Genomic DNA, 23,176 nt, shown 5'->3' with positions numbered 1-23,176 from the left:
GAGTGCTGGGTTGCGAAGCTGCCCGCAGCCTCTGCAGTGCCGGTTCAATCCCCAGCTGCTCCCCTGCCACTGGAGGAGGGTCCCACATGGCGCGCAAACCTCTCCTGCCGCCCGCTGCTCCCCTCAGCAGTGTACTTCGGTCCTTCTGCCTGCTCTGCTCCCCGCTCTGGCTCTGGTGAATTCTCTCACCCTCCCATGTGCTTCTGACTGTACCCAGTGCATGTATAAACAAAACAAACAAACAAATAAATAAAATAAAATAAAAGCATGCCTCTATTAAAAAAAAAAAATTAAAGGGCCTCCCCGGTGGCGCAGTGGTTGAGCGCTGGGTTGCGAAGCTGCCCGCAGCCTCTGCAGCGCCAGTTCGATCCCCGGCTGCTCCCCGGCCACCAGAGGAGGGTCCCACATGGCGCGCAGACCTCTCCTGCCGCCCGCTGCTCCCCTCAGCAGTGTACTTCGGTCTTTCTGCCTGCTCTGCCACCCGCTCTGGCTCTGGTGAATTCTCTCACCCTCCCGCGCTTCTGACTGTACCCAGTGCATGTATAAACAAAACAAAGAAATAAATAAATAAATAAATAAATAAAAAAATGCCTCTATAAAAATTAAAAAAAAAAAAAATTAAAAAAAAGTTTAAATGCTTGAATCAAATAGGTCTTACTTGGAGGAAGAATTTGAGTAGAATTTTCATCCTCAAATTTGGCTGTTTTATTTATGCTTTTAAGTTTGTTCGGTCATTAATTTACCTATATTTGAACATGAGCAAGTGAGCTTAAATTTTATGTCTAAGGACATTCAATGAAGCCACCTGGGTAATTTTTGTTTACTCTTTCACCCTTAAAGTTATATCATTTATTTGGCCTTAGCATTCTCAGACCTTTATCAGCACTTACATTGATATCTCAGATTTCATATTAAATGTGATTATTGATTTAATTTTTTAAAAAAGGGAGTGGCTAGAACATATTAGACTCAAAGTTTGGTGAAGCTTTTTAGGTAATTTTTCTAGCAACAATTTGCCATAAGATTAGAAAATTTTTTAAATCTAGTATGTCTAGGGCAAGTCCATGTGTGTAAATAAAAGTATTTAACTTGCTAATTTATCTTGCCATCTCATCTATCAGCCCAGCCCCTCCTTGATATAAGGATTGATAAGCAAATAGGGATCCAAGAAAATAACAGACACAAAGCAGAGAAAGTGGTTTTACTGTTTCTACAAAGGTATATTGCCTAACAGTAGCAGGACAATTAATGTTTGAATGCTCAGACTTACTTACCCTTCCAGTATGTTTTTGATTTGTACACTGTAACTTGTATAAGGTACATTTGCATTTATTAGTTTATATTCTTCTTTACAAGTCCATGTTTAGAATGTATTTACCTTATCATCATAGTAAAAATTATGTATCTTTGGATAAAGGAACTTTTAAAATTTTGAAGTTTGCATCAAAGTTTTATTCATACTCATCTTTAAGTAATTTTAGATGATGCCAAACTTAACAATTCATTTTTTCCCTTGTTTTTAGTGGGAGATTTTGATAAGATCTGGCGAGAACATTGTGAGGATGAAGAAACACTTTGTGAATATGCTGTTGCGATGAAAAATTTGGCAGATAATCATTGGGCGAAAACTTGTGAGGGCGAAGGTCGCATTGAATGGTGTTGTAGGTGAGTGTATATATGAACTAACATTTTTGGTTTCCAATGTATTGTTTATGTTCTTAAAATCATAAATGATGGTGTCTATAATGCATTGCATAAAACCATAAGTATTTTAAAACAGATGATGTATTTTATTTATTTAATTGTATTGTGCCCCACCCCCATCATCCCTTGTGTCCCCTTGTCCCTTTCCTTCCCCTTTCCCTCTTAACCTCAGATCCCTGAAGGATGTTTTTTGATGTCTGCTGCCTTTATAATTATTTTAGTGGTATCGAATTGTCTGCTACGTAAATGGCCCAGTATTTGTTTTTATCATTCTGATTTATTCTGCTTCTCATCATTCTCTTCAGTTCCCTCTATTTTGTTGAAAATCTGCATTTCATCCTTTCATGAAGCAATATAATACTACATGATGTGTATGTACCACCCCCTCTTAATCCATTTATCTCTGACTTGACATTTAGGGTCCTTCCATGTCCTGAAAATTGTAAGTAATGCTGCCATGAACCCTATAGAGCATACAGGTTTTATGTTGATGGTTTCATATTCTATGAATATATGCCCAAAAGTGAGATTGTTAGGATATACGGTATTTACAGTTTTATAGTTTTGTAAAAACTTTTAAAAGCAAATAAATAAATAAATAAATAAATAACAGATGATGTCTTTTAAACAACTCCCTCTTGCCTCATTTTCCCTAGATCTACTTTATTCACCTTCTATCAATTAAAATGTTTTTCTTTGACATAACTTAAAATTTTGCTTTAACTTTTAAAGACTGTAGCTTTAAGTACATTTAATATATTTAAACATTAAAGTATGAGGTTTAACTTTTGACTTTTCATTAATTATTGTATAGAAATTTCTTTAAGTGTGATTATCCTTATTTGGATTTAAGTAAAAGTAAATACTCTTCTATAATTTAAAATTTAAAAACATTTTAGAAGTTTTGAGATCCCAATTTTCTGATATTTGATTCAAGGTATTCCAGCACTTATATAAATATATGTCAGATAATGTTTGCTTTCTCATGCTATAGATTCTAATGTTTAAAAAATCAGAAAATGAAATACTGCTGATGATCTCTTAAATTTGAGAATGGGATATATGTTTTTATTGAATTTAAAAATCAATTCCCAGGAAAGTAAATCTTTATCTCTCTGTATGAACAATAAGTTTATGGTAACTTCTGATTATAATTTTATTTCAATTTTTAATCAAAATTTGTTTTAATTTCGTTAAAATTATGTGTATTAAGGCATATTTCATTCATTCAAATAACCCAGACAAAAATACGTATTTAACTTAGTTCTTTTATTTATCCATTTAATAAATAATTTTGAATGGCTATCTATTATGTACCAGTCACATTCTAGACACTGGGAGTATCAACTAAACAGACATAATTCTTACTGTCATGGATTTTGCATGCTAAGGGGTAGGGTGGGGGATGTTTTAGGCAAGAAATAATGTGTACCTAGTTACTAAATCAGGTAATGGTAATGCTAAGAGAAGTAAAGCGATCTTAAATAGGGTAGCCAGAGAAAGCGTCATTGAAGTGACATGTAAAAAGTATGAAGGAAGTGAGAGAGCATGCACTAACAAGTCCAAAGACCTTGAGGCAGGGGTGTGCTAGCATGTTTGAGAAACAGCAAGGAGACCAGTGTTGGTAGAGCAGAATAAAAGGTAGAAAATAAGGTAATGACCAGCTGGATTTTGCAGAATTATTTGAATCATTGTAAAGACAGTGACTTTTACTACATGTGAAATAAGAAGTCTTTCGCTGTTTTAAGGAATAACAAGATTTTATTAACCTTTTAAAATGCGTCCAGAATTCTTAAGGGTTAATCACTGTGTTAAGATAAGCTATAGGAAGGGCAAGGGTTTAAGAAGAAAAGATATAGCATATAGATGATGGGGTGTTGCTCAGCTCTAACAAAAAAGATGAAATACTGTTATTTGCAACAACGTGGATGGAACTGAAGGGAATCATGCTAAGTGAAATAACTCACGGGAGGAAAACGAATACCAGATGATTTCACTCATGTGGAAGACAGAGAAACCAAGCAAAGGAACTGACAAAACTAAACCAGAACAAACCCTAGAATTATGACTAAAGAATTGAGGCTACTAAATGGGGAGGTGGTGGGGTAAAGAGGGAAAGGAACCCAGTGGTCTGTGTTGAAGAGGATCAGGGTGCTTTGCTGGTGGGTGTGGTGACAGTGCCTGAGGAGGTGTTACTCTGTTCCCCTCATTCTTGTGCAGTATTTTAAACCAGTGTTATCTCAGTAATAAATTTTTTTAAATAAATAAAATTTAAGAAGCAGTGTGTGGATACACACACAAGGCCAGTTAGGCTACTGTAGTAATTAAGGCACAAAGTTATAATGAAATCGTTTTGTTTTGTTTTTTGAATAGTGAGGAAATGAATAGACAGAACAGTGTATTTTAAAGAGGCAAGGAGTAACAGTGTTTTTACATTGTGATAATTATGATGACATGTAAGAAGGGAGTTGAAAGTATGAGGTGGGTGAGGATCAGTAAATAGGTGGTACCATCAATGTTTTTGGAGTCACAGAATTGTGGAATTGTCAAACTAAAGTCAGGAGCCAGAATGATAAGAAATGGAATTCTTAGAATTAAAATGTATGACATTTTTGCTTAGTTGTAAGAGAGAAAGTGGTTATAAATCTGTCCTTTATATTAAACATTTCCTACTAAAAATGAGTTATATTATGTAACAAATATTTCCCTTGTAACATAACAATCGTATAATCCAGTTAGGAAACCACAAAACCAAGTTTTAAGACCATCATTTTGGCTTTTAGCAGCATTACTTTTAAATTAGTATTCCAATCTATCATGCATGTTCTCAAGACTCTCTCTTAGATGGACTTTGCTATGTGGTGATCTTGTGGGAGCACCTGCAAGTCTGTTCTACTTGAATAATGAACCTGTTTCACACTTTTCTTTCTCTCATGGGGTTTTTGTTTTTGTCAGTAGTTATTGTACCTATATGTGTTCTGAAAGACATCATTTTTAGGTCAATTTGCTGAAAAAGAACAGTGGCAGAGCATGGTAAAAAGATTGTTCCATGGAAAGTAATCCCAAGAGTTTTATAATGTCTTTACTAAACTAGATTGGGAAAAAGTGCTTCAAGACAGCATTGAAGGGCCTCCTCGGTGGCGCAGCGGTTGAGCGCTGGGTTGTGAAGCTGCCCGCAGCCTCTGCAGTGCCGGTTCTATCCCCGGCTGCTCCCCGGCCACCGGAGGAGGGTCCCACATGGCGCGCAGACCCCTCCTGCCGCCCGCTGCTCCCCTCAGCAGTGTACTTCGGTCCTTCTGCCTGCTCTGCTCCCCGCTCTGCCTCTGGTGAATTCTCTCACCCTCCCACGCTTCTGACTGTACCCAGTGCTTGTATAAATAAATAAATAAATAAATAAATAAATAAATAAATCTTTAAAAAAAAGATAGCATTGAATTTTGAAACTTGAGTTTCCTGGAATTCCTACTTGGGTTATATGTAATTCTTTTCTCTGCTGACTATTCTAAGAGTGAGCATGTCACATTGCAAGCTAAAGTGAGCTTTAAAAAGGATTTGACAAAAATTTGTTTCCAGTTAGTTTTCTTTCTTCTGTAAATTTTTTTAACTGTTTATCTCAAAGAATAATACATAAGATTTCCTTCAAAATTTAATTTGTCATATGAAATATTAACTAGAAAGAAAACACTGTATAAAGGTATAGTTGTAATTTAATAAAAGAATTTCTTCACACACAGAAAAATACACACACTGTTTCTGAACCATTTGAAAGTGAAGGTATTCTGCATGACCATAATACCTTTATATCCCTTTGAGATAATTAGCAGTAATTTCCTAAAATATCTACTTTATGGGGCCTCCCTGGTGGCAGAAGGGGTTAATAAGTCTCAGCACTATGAAGCTGTTGGCAGCCACTGCAGCATGAGTTCAATCCCCAGCCAGGGAGCTGACCCCCATGTAACAGCAGACCTCCTGTCTGGCCTGCTGCTCCCCTCAGTAGTGTATTTCACTCAGTCCGCCTGGTTTTACTCCCCACTCTGTCTCTAGTGAATCCTTTCATCACCCTGCTCCTCTGGCCTACACCCCAGCTCTTGCATGCAAAAATAAATATTTTTAAACATCTACTTTATGAATTCAGATTTTCTCATTGACTGCAAATGTACCCTATAGTATTTTTTTCTAAATCTAGCCAGCACTTAACACACTGCATGTAATGATTATAATTTCTCTTCAGGTTCTCATTTGTTTACATAGTGTCTCCCACACTCTCTCTCCTTCACCAACATTCACCCATAGTGGTACACCTGTTAAAACTGATGAATCCACATTGACATATCTTTGTCATCTAAAGTTCATAGTTTACATTAGGAATCACTTTTGGTGTTTTATATTCTATGCATTTTGGGAAATGTGTAATGACAAATATTCACCATTATAGAATCATACAGAATTGTTTTACTATCCTAAAAAATCTTCTGTTTCATCTATTTATCCCTTTTTTCCCCTACACACAGCAGCTACCCGTGTTCTCTTGGCTCCATAGTTCTGCCTTTTCTAGAATGTCTTAAGTTAGAATCACATTAGATAACCTTTTACATTAATGTTTTTCACTTAATAATATGCATTTCTTCATGTCGTTTCATGGCTAAATAGTTTATTTCTTCTTAGCAACGAATAGTTGTCCATTGTCTGGATGTGCCACTGTTTGTTTATCCCTTCATCTTCTGAAGGTTATCTTGGTTGCTTCCAAGTTTGGGCAATTGTGAATATAACTGCTTTACTCATTCATGTGCAGATTTTTTTGTGTATGTACATTTTTAACTCTCTTGGGCAAATTCCAAGGAACATGATTGCTGGATCCCTTATGGGAGAAGGATGTTTGGTTTTGTAAGAAACTGCCTAACTGTCTTCCAGAGTACACCGTTTTGCATTCCTATCAGCATGAAGAGATATTGTTGCTCCACATCTTTACCAGCATTTGTGTGTTTAGTGTTCTGGATTTTGGCCATTCTAATAGTGTATTGCAGTATTTTATTGCTGTTTTAATTTGCATTTCCCTCATGACATATGATGATGAGCATTTTCCATATCCTTATTTGTTATCTACCTATCTCTTTGGTGAGGTGTATGTTTAGTTCTTTTGCCCACTTTTTCATTGGCTTGTTTCTTGTTGAATATTGAGTTCTTTGTATATTTTGCTTAATAGTCTTTTATCAGATATGTTTTGTAAATATTTTTTCCAGACTATGGCTTGTCTTCTCATTCTCTTGCATTGTCCTTTGAACAATAGTTTTTAATTTTAATAAAGTCTGACTTCTCAATTTTTCTTTTATGAATTGTGACTTGGTATTGTATCTAAAAATTCATTGGCAAACCCAAGGTCATCTACTTTTTCTCCTAGAAATTTTATAAAACTTTCCAAGATTGCATAGTTTTGTATTTTACATTTAGTTTAATGATCCATTTTGAGTTAATTTTTGCAAAGAGTATAATGCCTCTATATTCATTTTTTAGCAAATGGATGGTTATCCATTTGTTCTGTACCATTAACTGAAGAGTATCTTCACTCCATTGTATTACCTTTGCTCCCCTCTCAACTATCAGTTGACTGTATTTATATAAGTCTGTTTTGGTTTCATTGATCTGTTTGTCTATTCTTTTGCCAGTACCACACTGTCTTTATTATTACTATAGCTTTATAGTAAGTTTTGAAGCTAGATAGTGTCATTTTCCACCTTTTTTGTTCTTCAGTATTGTGTTAGCTACTCTGGATTCTTTTCTTTTCTCCATATAAACTTTAGAATTAGTTTGTTGGTATCCACAAAGTATATATGCTGTGGTTTTGTTTTTTGTTTGGTTTTTTAAATTTATTTTTATTATGCATACAAGAACTGGGGTCTATGCCAGAAGTGGGGGTGGGGGAGAGGATTCACTAGAGACAGAGTAGGGAGCAGAACAGGCAGATCTACTGAAATATACTGCTGAGGGGAGCGGCGGGGAGACAGGACAGGTCTGCTGCACCACATAGGTTAGCTCCCTGGCCAGGGATCGAACTCGTGCTGCAGTGGCTGCTGATAGTTTGATAGTGGTGAGTCTTTAACCCCTACGCCACCAGGAAGGCCACATATGCTGGGGTTTTGATTGGGACTATATTGTCTCTGTAGATCAAGTTGAAAAGAAGTGACACTGAGAATATTGAGTCTTTTTATCCATATTCATGGAATAATCTCCTTTTTTTTTTTTACTTCTTTATTCTCTTATTTCAAATTTTAATTTTTCTTTCATAACTAATTCCTTAAGTATATCGTAGTTAATATTGTTACAGTTTTCTTCTCTTTTGTGGTGTTTTTGTCTTCTGTGTCTTGGAGAATTTTCACCTCTGTAAAGTTTATTTTGGTATTCTTTCTCTTCCTGTCTAGCAGAAACTTGTATGGTTGCTGAGTTCGCTGGTCAAAAAATGGTTTTTGTCTGTTATGTTGGAGTGTCTCTAGATGGTGTCTTAACATAGTATGTAGTGGTTTGGTTGGCTTACCTGTTTTTCTTAATTCCAACGTTCTTTGCTAGGCTACTACAAATACATAAGTGGAGTTCCTTTGTCCACTTCTGGTCTGACTTGCGGTTTTTTTATATGTATAGATTGTGACATCTTATCCTTAATTACTTCCATTCTTTCCCTTAATCATCAACCATCCAGGTTAAATTCTTTTTCTTAAGGTTCTTTCCTTCTCCAAAAGCATTATCTTCTTAAGACTCACCCTTGGTGACAGCTTCCCATGCTCATTCCTTTTGATCTTCCAGTGGCTGGTGTTCTAATTGTCTTTGTCCCAAATGTCTTTCACATTTCTTCACACAGAGTTTGAGTCTTCCAGGCCTTTGTTTATGTTATTCTCTGCCAGGAAAGCATTCTCCTCCTTAAATAACCTCTTCCTTGACTGATTTATTCCTACTCATCTTTCTAAAATCAGTTTATATTATCTATTTAGACTTAGTTAGGCACTTGTTAATTGTGTTTTATCAATTGTAGTTTCTTTGTTTTTATATAATAATTTGTCTCCCTCAGTAGTCTGAACTCCTTGAGGGCAGCTGTACCTTCTTTAATTTGTTTTCCTATTGCCTATGTGCTTGGCACATGATCAGTACTTAAATGTTTGGTTGATGATGAATGACCAGTTCCTGTATATAATTAGAAATAAAACTAAATTTATATAGGATAGTAAAGTTTTAAATAATAGATACTAAAAAGAACTGAAGCTGAAATAATATTATACTCTAAGTATAAGGAGAAATGAGCATTGTTGCCTTAGACCATAGTTCTACTTGAAGAAACCAGTTTTAAATAAATTCTTCAATTATTCTCTTGCCGTGTATTTTTGAAAATTCATCAAGCAGTGTATGGAGAAACATAGTCTAGCTTTGTTTAAATTGTGAGCTATATGTAACAATAATGTGGTTTATTTTAAGGATCTAAAGAGATAGAAAATGTGTTTAGCTTCCATTCTCATTCATGTTAAGCAGCTTGGATGTGCTTGCCACTTAATTGTTTTCAAGTGTGTGTCTCCAGTCACACTATAAACCCAGGGCCCAGAGCTAGGTCTCGCTAATCTTTTTTTCCTTTACGTTGCTTGGCTTTAATAATAATGTTTGATACTCAAGCATTGTACCATATTTACGCTAAAATTATATTGGGCATGAAGAAAATTATAAGTTTTGCCAGTTGTCACTTGCTGATTTCCAGATAGCCACCTGATATATGGGCTAAACTATATGAGCTTAAAAATGACACATTTTGAAAAATCTGCATTTTAATAGTACAAGAATTGGAACACTCAAGAATGGTATCTTGATGGACAGGAATTATTTTCCTGTGTTAAAAAATCCCTGTTAGTTCAACCTTCATTTTCTCTGGTGTATCCCTTTATGATATACTATTTTTACCTGAATGAGATTTTTACGCCCTTCTTTCAGAGCAAATAAGAAGATAAATGATTCTTAATATATTGACAACCTGACTAGCTTTTCATAAGCCAGGAAAGATCTGCAAAACAACTGTTTAGATACTTGTCTATTATGAACAGAGCTGGCTCACAATTAACTATTACTACTCTTCTGTTTGTCACCAAATAGCAGAGTTATCTAAGTTTTTCTGAAGCAACTTACGTTTTAGTTCAGAATAAAGCAGCAAAACATACAGGAACATATGAACTCTTGGAAAACATACTTTTTATTTATTTTATTTATTAAACATAATCTATGATCAAGATTTGTTGTACATTAATTAAAAAAATTTGAAAGTACTACAAGATCCCTGACCTTGCCTTTATGTGACCTTTTCACAATAGGAATCTGAAATTTGTAAGTTCCCATTTTGATTACGAAAGGTTGTTTTCCCATTTTATATTCATACCTAGTGTTTTGAAATGTAACTTTATTTTGACTTGTAGTGTATGTAGAGAATATTTCCAAAATGGTGGGAAGAGAAAAGCACTTGAAAAAGATGAAAAAAGAGCTGTACTCGCCACTAAGACCACTCCAGCCTTAAATACGCACGAGTCTTCTAAACTTGAAGGTCATTTAACCAACCTCAGCTTTACAAACCCTGAATTTATAACTGAGTAAGTATCCTTTTTCTTTTTTTTTTATTGATATTATCCTGGGATAGCTGTATTAGTAATGTAAAATAATGTAATAGTTTACACCAAGTAGTGGACAGATTGTTATTCTTCTGGTAATATGTTGGCCTGGAGAAATGCAGATTTTTAAATTTTAAGGGATATCTGAAAAGTAGTAGTTCTGTAACAAATTATCGTCACTAAAAATAAGAATGACTAGTTTGTTGAATGTCATAATAGTTACTTTATAGTAGTGAAAAGAATCAAAACAGCATAATCCAATTGAACTGTTTAAAGTGGCTGTCCATAATAAATTTGATTTAACCGCTAGCATGTTTTATAAATGACATCTTTGAAAACTGAGGGAAAAGCGAGTTAAAGATGTTAGGAACTGTATTTGCAATGACATAGTCTAAGTAAAAGTGAGTAATAATGATAGCAAAGTTGAGGGTGGGAGGATAGCTACTTATAATGATATTTATAAAGTCTACTTACAGAAATTTCTTTAAACTAGCCCAGGATACCGTGAGACAATATTCTGTGTGGAAACACTGCAGGAAGTTAGTTTCACATTCATAAGGTACTTATGGCTCCTGTTTTATGGGGCAGTTAAGGCTTACCACAACCTAGAGGTAGTTTTTTTACTCTAAGAAGGATGATTATATTACTAGGCTATGTCTTACAACATTACACATGTGGCTTCTGTACTAAATGTAGCCCAGTGAATCTGCAGCAATTTCTCAGAATCCAGACAAAGGCATAACCAAAGTGCAGGAAAGTAATTGTGGATTTCTCTTACTGCAAGGCTTTGTAATTACTCGTACTGCATTATACTGTATATAACCTTCTCTTCAAATCTGTTCCAGCCACTAGCTTCTCTTTGTGAGCTAATCCTGCCTCACATTTTAAATCTGTTTCAGTGATCAAGGACAGAACTCATTGTGACCTTATCTATATTTTCACTGTTTACTGACTTTTTCTTGTAAACTTGTTTACTTCTGAGTAGTATCTATTCTTTTCTCTTTTGAGTCATGGAAGTAGTCTTTTACACAGTGCTTTTTGTTCAGAGTATGGTATTGCTCTCAGTGCTCTTTACTTACAATGGGCCACAAATTTCTTCTACTACCCAGGCTTGATATTTAGTTATGAAATTAACCTTTAATAGATGAGACACTTTTGAAGAACAAATCTGCCCTTACCCAGCCTTGCAGTGCAAAATAATTTTTGGAGTTAATAGCTTTATTAAAATGAGCTTTTGCTTTTTCACTGTTTCACTATATATTATTTGGATTTTTGTTTTTTTTAATAAGATAATTGAAGTATTAGACTATAAACCCTTTCCTTTTTTAAAAAAATATAACTGTGTGCTTACATATGCATTTACCCACCTATTTGTCATTTTTCATACCACAAACTAAAGATTGAAGTAACTTGTGCATTCTAGTTTATTGTTAATCAGTATTTCTCTCAGCTGCTTTTTAAAAAAAGTCTTTTTCATGGATTTGGAAATCATTTTCAGTGTATAATTTAGAGAAGTCTCTTCTCCAGTTGTAGTAAAACAACTTCCCCCAACCCCCCAAGTGGTGACATTATTAGATCCTAGTCATTTGCCCTAATGAAGACTCTAATCTTAAAATGGCAACCTCTGCAGCTATCCTCTAGTACATTCACGGATGTTGTTTTTCATTCTGTTTAAGACATTTTCCTTGTGCTCTCATGATTCTATGCAATTTCCAAAAGTATGCATAGAAGCTGAGCTTGTCATGCAGTATGTTTTTATTAGGTCAACTGAATTTATCACATAGATTGCAAAGCAAACTAAAGACGTTAAGTATAGAATGCCCTTTTTGTTTTGAATAGTTGATTCAGAGTTGAAAACTATTTAACTTGCTACTGACTTTTCTTAAACTGTGGCAACTTAAGGCATCCTCTTCTGTGTATTTAGTGAGATATTTGTCACTCTTACTGCAAAGATTCATTTATAATCCTAAATGAATAGGTTTTTTGTTATTTAAATGAAACTGGCACCATGTGTCCTTTAATAGAAAATTTCTAATGCAGTTTTTTTTGAAAAGTGAACTTACTAGTCTTGTTTAACTAGATGATCCACAGTGGGGTTCCTTTTTGAAACAAAATGCCAACTCAATAACCAATTTACTTATTTTTGACTTCAAAAACAGCTGTGTTTTTGATGAGCACTGTCATTATCTGTGGTAGACTTTTTGTTTCCAAGCACTGTAATGTGAAATGGATGGCTGAAACAATAATATGTTAAGGTTTCTTTTTAACTCTTTTAGAATTGAACCATGTATCCTTTCATTAATTTTCCCTGTGCCATGATAAATGTTTGCCAGCATTCAGTACTCTGTTGGGCCAGACATAGGACTAGATGCTCATTTTTAGTTTCTTTCTTACACCTTGCAACCTACTTTCAGCATTCAGTCCTTATGGGGTTTAATTTACATACTGTGTGCCTGTAAGGTTTATTAGCAATAGGATAGAAAATTGAGCAAGTTTATGGCATAATTTTGTAGAAAAATAATACGCTCAGTACTAGTATTTTCATCCTTGAGAAACTTATTATACAGGCATTTTCAAGGACTAAGTAAAAAGGTAATGTAAACCGTTGTAAAAGTTTTTTGCTGAATGTGGCTGTTGCATGCATTATCATCTTTGATTTCAGAATACTTCATAAAGATGAAATTAAATTCTGTGTTACAGTTTATGTAAAAAATAAAGTGACTATCCATTAAGTAGTCACAAATAAGAGATAAGTGGAAGATTATTAATAGTACCAGTTGCCATTTTATTGTCAATAGGAAAACCTACCTGGTGCTAGTAACATATGTATCCATTTAGGCACAAATTTTATTTAATAAGTACAAGATTATTTTTCCACTTTTATTGAGATATAATTGACATGTAGCAGCATATATGTTTAAGGGGTACAACAATGATTTGATATGTGTGTGTATTGCAAAAGAGTGCCGTAATAAGTTTGGTTAATATCAAGTACAAGTTTTTTTTTCCCTTTTTGATGTTCCATTTTAAATCTTTACATCCTATTAATCTAATTATTGTACCTTTAATTTTACTACGTTTGTCTTTCAGTTTTCAAGCTGTCTTTATAAGTATAGATCTACTTTCACTGTATAATTGCCTTTTCCAGTTTTTTTTTTTTTTTTTTTTTTTTTTTTTTTTTTTTTCTTTGCTTTAATGTGTTTTCAGGTTAGTGCCTTTCTTTTCAGTTTAAAGAAGTTCCTTTAACATTTCATCCAAGGCCAGTTTAGTGGTAATAAACTCTGGGTAAAGTATTCTTGATTGGTAGTTTTTTCTCTAGCATTTTGTGTATATCATGCCATTCTCCTTTGAACTCTCTCTATATATAAAGTTTTTGTTGAAAAATATGGTGCATTTCTCTGGCTCCTTTTAAAGATTCTCTCTTTAACTTTTGCTTCTTTAACTATAATGTGTCTTCGTATAGATCTTAAGTTCTTTTTATTTGAAACTCAAATTTGCACCTGCCTGTCTTATTTCCTTCCCCAGATTAGGGAAATTTTCAACCATTATTACTTCTATTTTTCCTGTTCTTTCTACTTTTTCTAAATGAGACCTCGATAATGTGAATATTATTCCTTTTGATCAAAGGTGTCCCAGATATTCACTTTAAAAAAATAATTTTTTCTCTTTTTGCTATTCTGTCTGGGTTTAGGTTCCAGATGCCAGACAGAGATGTACAGTTTCAGAGAGGGGATGAGTAGAGAAGCTCTCATCCAGTTTGCCCACACTTTTTATAGGTGGGAGGAAAGGTTACAGTTCTATGATCAGAACAGTTAGCACTGGTATTAGCATGGTTTTATGAAATTGCCAAATGACACCTGCCAGTGTTTCTGACCTGGAGATGATCCCAAAGCTTCCTATCTCTCAAGCAGACACTGTAAGAGTGCTAAATGTGTTTCTTTCACTCATAATTTGAACATTTTTCAGACTGGTGTTACTGTACTGAGTCCTGAGCAAGTGGGACTTTTAAGGGCAAGTTCTTTGTTTCCTGTAGTTCCTAGATTCCTCAGAGTGTTTTTCCCACCAGCCCTTCAATGCTGGAACTCTAGGGACATGACTCTTTTGTGCAGAATTAAAAGGTTAGGGTAACATGCAGAGCACCACCCTCCTCTACTCCCCAGGGGGAAGTTCCATACCTTTGAAATCTCTCCCAACCTGAATTGCCATGCCTCGAGTGAGTTATCTCTTTTCTACCATCTCAGTATTTTCCTTTTATTCTTGGTTGTGGAATCTCTATTTGTCTGTTTTTTAGTACTTCATTATAAATTACTGCATACCTAGTTGTAGGTTTGTTGTACCTATAGGAGAAAGTGAGTATAGGTTCCTCTTATGCTACCATTTAAGCCAATTCATTTAGCTCTTGTTTAATTTTAAAGGAGAAAATTTTGTTTGGTTTTAAGTATTTAGAGGAAACCATCCAATTATGATTGTTCTGGGTCAGAATCTACTTAGTTTTGGTATTAGCCTAGGATGCTAGATATAGTGTTCTTCACTAAATTCTTTTAGCATAGCCCTCAGTAAAACCATTACCAGTTAAGCAGTCAGTCAATATGAGAGCAGAAACTCTTTTGCCATTTATGCCTGTTATCCTTGCTATTAATAGTTTCACAATTTTGAGTTTGAGTTTCCCAGCAACTAAGACAGGATTGTGAGAGGGATAATTTCTTCATTTGCTTTTATTGAGAAGTGTCTGTTTATGAAATTTGCTTACTCTTAAGTATTGGGATCTTTAATTTATCAATTTGTATGCGCTTATTAGTGCTTAGGATATTACTGATATTTATAATTATTGGAATAAGGGTTTAACACAAGCTTCATGCCTGAAAGTACAGGTAGGCAGATGTACAGAAGGTTAGGAAAGAAGGAAGGACATTCTTAGGATGATATAATCATCCATGTAAGAGTTAATTGTAGAGGAAAGAGAGAAGCAAATAGTGGTAGCACTGAGCAAAATACAATACTGCACAGCCTACTGATTAGGTGGTTACTCCAATCCAGGAATCTTATCATAGGCCTTCACTCTATCCTGCCTTAGTGTATAAGATACTGGACATCTTCAAGGCTTGTGACAGAAAGAGGGAACACAGTACATGATGTTTGGTAATCCCTAATAAAGAAGACCTAGTTAAACATATTAAAGTCTGCTTTGAGAGTACAATTTGTAAAAATTATGATTTTGAATACTGTTTTTAATGTTATCTCTTGCTAAATATTTCGATAATATTTTGTTTTCTGTTTGAAATGCACTGTATATTGATTATAAGTATATACACTAATATAAATTTGAACCTAAAACTAAAGTTCTTTCTTTTACTGAAAGGTTAACATTCTACTGATATGATTACAAATATCATATCTGGTGTTTTAGCAATATTATCAAGATAGTAAGTAAGTCCCATCACACTTGCAGACTTCAGACTATATGCTACAAAACTATAGTAATCAAAACAGTAGTGTATTGTAATAAATATACAAACCAATGATATAGAATTGATAGCCCAGAAATAAATCCACACTTACATGGACAGCTAATCTAAGACAAAGGAGCCAAGAGTATACATTAGAGATAGGAAAGTCTCTTCAGTGATTGGTGTTGGGAAAATTGAACATCCACATGCACAATAATGAAAAGAGACCATTATCTCATACCATACACAAAAATTAACCCAAATGGATAAAAGACTTGGATGTAAGACCTGAAACCATAAAATAGATAGGAGAAAACACAGACAAAACACTCTACATCAAAGATTTTAGTGATGTCTTAATTTCCAACAGCAATAGAAACAAATGCAAAAATAAGCAACTGGGACAACATCGAACTAAAAAGCTGTACAGCAAAAGAAACTATCACCAGACAAAAAGATACTCTGTTGAATGGAAGAAAACATTTGTACACCATACATCTAAGCGCTAGTAATGAAATATCTACAAAAAATTCATATAACTCAACAGAAAGAAATAAAAAAAAATTAATTGTCAGAATAGCTAAATAGGCTCATCTTTAAAAAAGATATACAAATGGCCAACAGGTAAAACTCCATGAGGGACAGATGTTTGAACTGTAAGTAATCCCAGAGTCTAACCCTATAACACTGCATAGAAAAGAACCCTCTAAATCTGTTAAAGAATGAATTCTCTGAAGAATGGAACTATAGCATTAATATTAAACAAAATCTCCAGTTGTGACAATCTCATGATAACTTAATTCTGACATTAGAACATACAGATCACTTGATTTGAGATTAGAAACAGGAAAAATTAATAGTATTGTTTCCTTTTTATCCCTAGAATATCTTTAGTTCTGTGTACCATTGAATAAGGTAGTGTTGGGATGAAGAATTTAGAGTACGATGATGGTATAAATGCAACAGATTATGGATGATCCTTGGGAGAAAAACAAAGGATTAAAATGTTAGGAGAAGACTATAAAAAGGTTTTTACACAGAGGTGGGCTTTATCTCTTCAGAAAAATCATGGTAACCTAGTATCTCTACTATTTGACTTCTTATTCTAGTTAATGTAAGGCAGTATATCCGGTTTTCAGCCAACTTATATTTAACCACCTTGATTAAAGATGACCTTAGGTCAGATAACTGCCACTAAAAATGGCCCTCAGATATAAAAAAGAAGAGGGAAAATGGGAAAATTTTTCAAAGCATAACAGATTAGAAGCCTTAAGTAATGAGATGGAAGAAGGATCAGGTACATAACAAGATGTGGCAATGAGGGAAGACTGTTCTAGAGGAAAGTAATAAGTCCAGAAACATAAAAATATTTATTATAGGGGCAGGATCCTGTATATTTATAAAAATTATTAATGACCAGTTGTCAATTGTCAAGAAAAAAGTGTTCATGGAGTCATTTTAAAAAGATACATTTGGCCGGGCGTGGTGGCGCGCGCCTGTAGTCCCAGCTACTCGGGAGGCTGAGGCTGGAGGATCGCTTGAGCCCAGGAGTTCTGGGCTGCAGTGCGCTATGCCGATCGGGTGTCCGCACTAAGTTCGGCATCAATATGGTGACCTCCCGGGAGCGGGGGACCACCAGGTTGCCTAAGGAGGGGTGAACCGGCCCAGGTCGGAAACGGAGCAGGTCAAAACTCCCGTGCTGATCAGTAGTGGGATCGCGCCTGTGAATAGCCACTGCACTCCAGCCTGGGCAACATAGCGAGACCCCGTCTCTAAAAAAAAAAAAAAAAAAATGAAAGAAAAAAAAAAAAAAAGATACATTTGTATTAACTCTTAAAATATTGCCATTACGTGTCAAATATATTCTTACTCAAGCACTAGATCCTTGCTCTTAAAGAAACGTACCCTACAAGAAAATTGTGTATTAAGAAGTACTGAAGTGCCAGCATATTGTTTGTCATAAATAATAAGAGATGAGATAATCAAACTAAAAAGTATTTTAAAATATCTTACTATGAAAGTTTCCCTGTATTGTTAACTGTTATCTCAAAACTTAATTACTTAGGATAATGTCATGCATGAGAGAATATAAATCTGTATTTTAGTTAATTTTCTTTATAATTTTGAACTTCTTGTCACATCTGATTTAATTTTTACTCTTTGCTTCACTGTAGTCTAATAAGACTTTTTACTAGAAATAGAAATGTCAATTTTTTTTTTTTTTTGTAATTACCTTGGATTTGCATTTTAAGATTATCTTCAATCTTCAGTTTCTCCACCAGGAATCTTGATAAGATACTTATCATAAGGTTTAGTTTAATTAAAACAAGTAATTCAGTCTATTTACTTACCTTGGGCCAGGGAAACTCATATTGTGCTGTGCTGCTAGGTAGTAACTTACATGAATGCTACTATTATTTCTTTGTGTCTTGAACATTTTAACAATGGGAATCTTGACCATTAGACATTGGAGGGGTGTGTGTGTGTGTGTGTGTGTGTGTGTGTGTGTGTGTGAGAGAGAGAGAGAGAGAAAAGAGAGAGAGAGAGATTGAGATTGATTTTAAGAATTGACCCAGTGATTGTGGTGATTGCAAGGTGAAAATTTGGAAGGCGGTATTTTGTTTTATAGAGAGAACACATGTATTAGATGAACTTCTTCCAGCATGAGTTACAGTGCTATTGGCCATGAATTCAATGTTAGTAAATTACAATATATATAAAATCGGGTATCTTTAAATGGCAGCATGCATAATTTTAAGTTACATGTGAAGCTGTTGACGAAAATGTTGGGAACAAAGACCTGATACTGTATTTCCCTTAGGAGCTGTGTTTCAGTATTTGTGGTCACTTTATAAACCTTAGAGACCATAAACTGTGAGAATCAACTATATACACATATAATAAATTCTTTATATTGTAAAGAATATATCATATCAGAACCAGAATAGGTCCTTCCCCATTATACAAGGTTTTAACACGACAAAATTTAATAGGTCTCCTTTAGCACATAAACAGATTAAAGAAAAGCCACAGATCTCAATAGATGAATAGAAAGCATTTGATAATTTGAGTTATCACTAAAATCAGGATAGTGGGTAGATTTGTATTAAAAAAAAATTTTAACTAGCAAAGTGTAAAAGCAGCTGTTTCAGCTGTTCAAAGGATAGTATACAAAACCCGCAGCAGTCATTGTGTTTAATGGTGAAATATTGGAATATTCCCTCTGTGGCTTGGAACAAAATGGGTACCTGCTGATACCACTTATGTTAAATACTCTATTAGAAGTCACAGGCAAAAGCCAGGAGGCAAAAAAAAAAAAAAAAAGGATGGGTGGGTGGGTGGGTAGACAGGAGAAAAAATATATATGTAATTTTCTGCAATTTATATAATTATGTGCCTACACTAGAATACCTAAATAATGCATTGATAAGCAATTGAGATAGTAGAAATTTAGTAAAGAGACTAGATACAAAATCAGTGTATAAAAATCATTTGCATTTCTATAACCAACAATCAAAATTTAAATTTTAAAAAATAGTTGGTTTTCCATAAGGGAAAATAATATCATCCCAAAAATACTATAGCAAGAAATATAAATACCAAAAAAAGATATGTAAAACCTAAAAAAAAAAATATGTAAAAGATTACATAAAGGTACTATTATATAGCAAATGTACATGAATTAACTATAGAAACACAGTTGACTCACAAACCTTAAAATTAAATGAAAGAAAACAGTCACAAAAACAAATGTGTAGTATAAAAACTAAACTATGGCCTGCCTTGTGGCACAGGGGTTAAAGTCTCAGCGCTATGGAGCTATCACCAGCCACTGCTGCGTGAACAGGATCTGACCCACGTGCAGTAGACCTCTCCTGTCTTCGAGTGCTGCTCCCCTCAGCAGTGTATTTCAGTAGATCTGCCTGATCTACTCCCCACTCTGTCTCTGGTGAATCCTCTTAGCCCCTGTACCTCTGGCCTATTACCCTAGTTCTTATGTGCATAAATAAACAAAAATAAATCTATAAAATACGTAAAAAATAAAAACTAAACTATATTATTTAGGCATTCAGACATAAGCAGTTAGACAGTTGAAGGAAATCAAGGGAATGATTATTAATGAAATTAGGGTAGTGCCTACTATTACAGAAAGGGGTAGGAGTGTTAGGGGGACGCATCAGGGAGGATTGTACTTCCAAGGTGCAGGCAATATTTTATTAATCTGGCCAGTAATTACTTGGCTGTTCACTTTGTAATAAATATATGTTTGATAAAATAAAACAGTAAGGAGATGAACCAAAGAATTTGAAATGTGCTTAAGTATGTTATTACTAAGAATTGAGACGTGGGCCTCCCCTGGTGGCGCAGCAGTTGAGTGCTGGGCTGCGAAGCTCCCCGCAGCCTCTGCAGCACCGGTTCAATCCCCAGCCACCACCGGCAAGGGTCCCACATGGTGTGCAGACCTCTCCTGCCGCCTGCTGCTCCCCTCAGCAGTGTACTTCGGTCCTTCTGCCTGCTCCGCTCTCCCCTCAGGCTCTGGTGAATTCTCTCACCCTTCTGCGCTTCTGACTGTACCCAGTGCTTGTATAAACAAACAAACAAACAAATAAATAAGTAAATAAATATTTAAAAAAAAAGAATTGAGACGTTATTAAATTAATCATGTATCTAGTATTGGGCCAAGCATTATAAATCTATTATCTTCATTTAGTCCTAGAAACAACACTACCATTCTGATCCCCATATTACACATAAAAGGACAGAGTCAAGTTGTGATCTTAATATCTCTGATTTCAGAACTTTTCATAACAGTAGCCTCCGAAATACATTGCTGAGGGAGGTCTGCTGTGCCATATGTGGGTTAGCTCCCAGGCCAGGGATCAAACTCATGCAACAATGGGTGGTGAAAGCTTGATAGCTTTGAGACTTTAATTCCTTGGAGTTAAAGGGAGGCCTCAGTAATTTTTAGATGCATAAAAGGATCGTGAGACCAAAAGGTTAGAGAGCAAAGTTAGAGAACCAATAATCTATGTGACGTTTTTTGTTCTCAAATGCTTAAATTTATTTATTTATTTATATTTATTTATTTATTTTTTATTTTTTTAATTTTTTTTTTTTTTTTTTTTTTTTTTGGTGGGACCCTCACCTGTGGCCGGGGATCGAACTGGCGCTGCAGAGGCTGCGGGCAGCCTCGCAACCCAGCGCTCAACCACCACGCCATCAGGGGGGGCCCTTCAAATGTTTTAATTTTTTCTTATACTTTATTTTCAGTTTGCCATTCATAAAACAAAATAATCTGTTTTTAGGTTGCTACAAACCTCAGGAAAGATCAGATTACTTGATGTTGGCAGCTGCTTTAACCCATTTCTCAAGTTTGAAGAATTTCTAACTGTTGGGATAGACATTGTACCTGCTGTTGAGGTATGCATAGTTCTGTTTTGTTTTGAGACTTTCATATTTTACATGCATATTTACAAAGTAAAAACATTGTCTTTACATTCCTATAATAGCAAATACATGTTTTTGTACAAGTTGATTAGAAATTGTTTCTATTCAAAACTAAATTTATATTTCATGAAAATTTTTAAGAATTTTGTTGTCCATTATTAATTGATCAGTACTTTATTTGTCTTTATTTGTTTTATTCCATTTATCACCTGTCATTGTAATAAAAACATGTTAGTAGTTTGCAAAGATTTCAAGATAGCTATTGTTTGACTTATTTTTTAATGTATCTCTTTTTAAAGATAGTACTATGATGTAGAGTTATTATGGAATAGCAAAAAAGATCAACTTTGGAGTCTGCCAAAACTTGATTAAATTCCAGTTACTTGTACTTAGTAGATGAAACTATTTAACTTTACATAGTATTTAATTTTAAAATTATATTATTTTCTCAATGACCAGTACATAATGTTTGCTGTTTTATTTTTGATATAACTCTAGGGGAGCACGTGCTTATACAAACACACACATATGTGTACAATATGTTAGAGTCTAAACTTTTTGGGTTAGGGGTTTTTTTTCCCCCCTCACAGCACCTCGAAGAATGCCTGATATATACATCAAGTACTTTTTATCCCCCAAAATATGGAACTTTATGTTCAACCAACAGGGTTTTATATGGAGTTAGTGATGGGTCATTTCATGGGATTATTATATTGTTTACTTAAACTATTTAAAGCACCTTGCATAGTGCCAATTATATGATGAATCCTTAAAAAATGTTTACTGCTGTTACTGAAAAGTTCCTGCATTAATATTCCATTTTCATATGAATATTATGTATCATTTTGATGACCATGACTCTCTATTTGATCTATATGCAAAGCATTGAGGAAGAGAAAAATGCTAAAACTACTACTATTATCTCCACTGCTAAAGATGGACAAATATTTGCTTTATGGTAAAATAACTTATCTAATCAACTACAGAGAATTCTTTGTGCATGTATTATCTCCCCTTTCGTGACATCCTTCAAGGACATGATCATCATTTGATCTAAACCTCAGGCTTAAATACTTTTTAAGTTTTAACTTTATTTATAGATAAGACCTCACTAGGGAAATTAGACCATATTTTGGAATGAAGATAAAAACATGAGATAACAAAATGTATAGGATATCATCAAAATAATAGAGGAAAAATTACATTTTCTTCTTTATTACAAAATAGGAAAAGTCTCAAAGCAATGACATTAGATTTTCAAACAGAAAAAAAAATATCCAAAGTACAAAAAAAAATCAAAGTAGTAATCAATGAAATAGAAAATTTTGGGAGAATTTGACAAAAGCAAAAGCTAAATCAGTACCCTTCAATGAATATAGGTGCAAATGTTTTATACAAAATTTTAGCTTATTGAATCTAGTAGTATTTTCAAAAGAATAATGTAATTATGGCCAAATTTTTTTCTAAAGTGTGCAAGATTGGTTTGATCTTCTAAGAACATCTATTTACAGTAACACACTAAAGAAAGATTGATAGGCACAGAAAAAGCATTTAACAAAAATCCAAACATCTTTTTCCTGATAAAAACTCTCAGAAAGAACTGAAGGAAATTTCTTTAACCTCTTAAATGTTACCTGAAAAACCTATAGTTAACACTCTTAATAATGGGAGAAAAACGTTACTCCCACAAACTAGCAGAACAAAATAAGTTTATCTACTCTTAGCACTACTATTCAGCATTCACCAGTGGTTCTACTCTGTGCAATAAAGGTCAAAAGCTATAATAAGCATCCATCTTGGAAGGAAAGAAAAGTAAAGCTGCCTTTATTGCAAATGATGTAGAATATCTATTAGGTTATCTATAGGGAACCTCCCAGAACGAATTAGTGAGTTTAGCAAGGTTGCTAAGATACAAGCTCAAAATACAAAAATCAATTTATATAGAAATAA

General features: G+C 34.3%; 1 protein-coding gene across 1 annotated transcript in view; it reads left to right on the top strand.

Moving 5' to 3' along the window:
- Window positions 1-23,176, top strand: part of BMT2 (base methyltransferase of 25S rRNA 2 homolog) — a 37,984-nt gene that overhangs the window by 10,663 nt on the left and 4,145 nt on the right. Inside the window, exons 2-4 of the mRNA XM_037511849.2 lie at window positions 1,524-1,665; window positions 10,143-10,313; window positions 21,085-21,199. Of these exons, the coding sequence (XP_037367746.1) occupies window positions 1,524-1,665; window positions 10,143-10,313; window positions 21,085-21,199 (428 nt within the window). The remainder of the gene's footprint in view (window positions 1-1,523; window positions 1,666-10,142; window positions 10,314-21,084; window positions 21,200-23,176) is intronic.

This window comes from Talpa occidentalis, unplaced genomic scaffold (assembly GCF_014898055.3).
Source record: "Talpa occidentalis isolate TD23 unplaced genomic scaffold, MPIMG_talOcc4v2.1, whole genome shotgun sequence".
In the NCBI taxonomy this organism is placed as follows: domain Eukaryota; kingdom Metazoa; phylum Chordata; class Mammalia; order Eulipotyphla; family Talpidae; genus Talpa; species Talpa occidentalis.
Note: the sequence above shows the minus strand (reverse complement) of the source record. Positions and strands in the feature narration are given on the sequence as shown.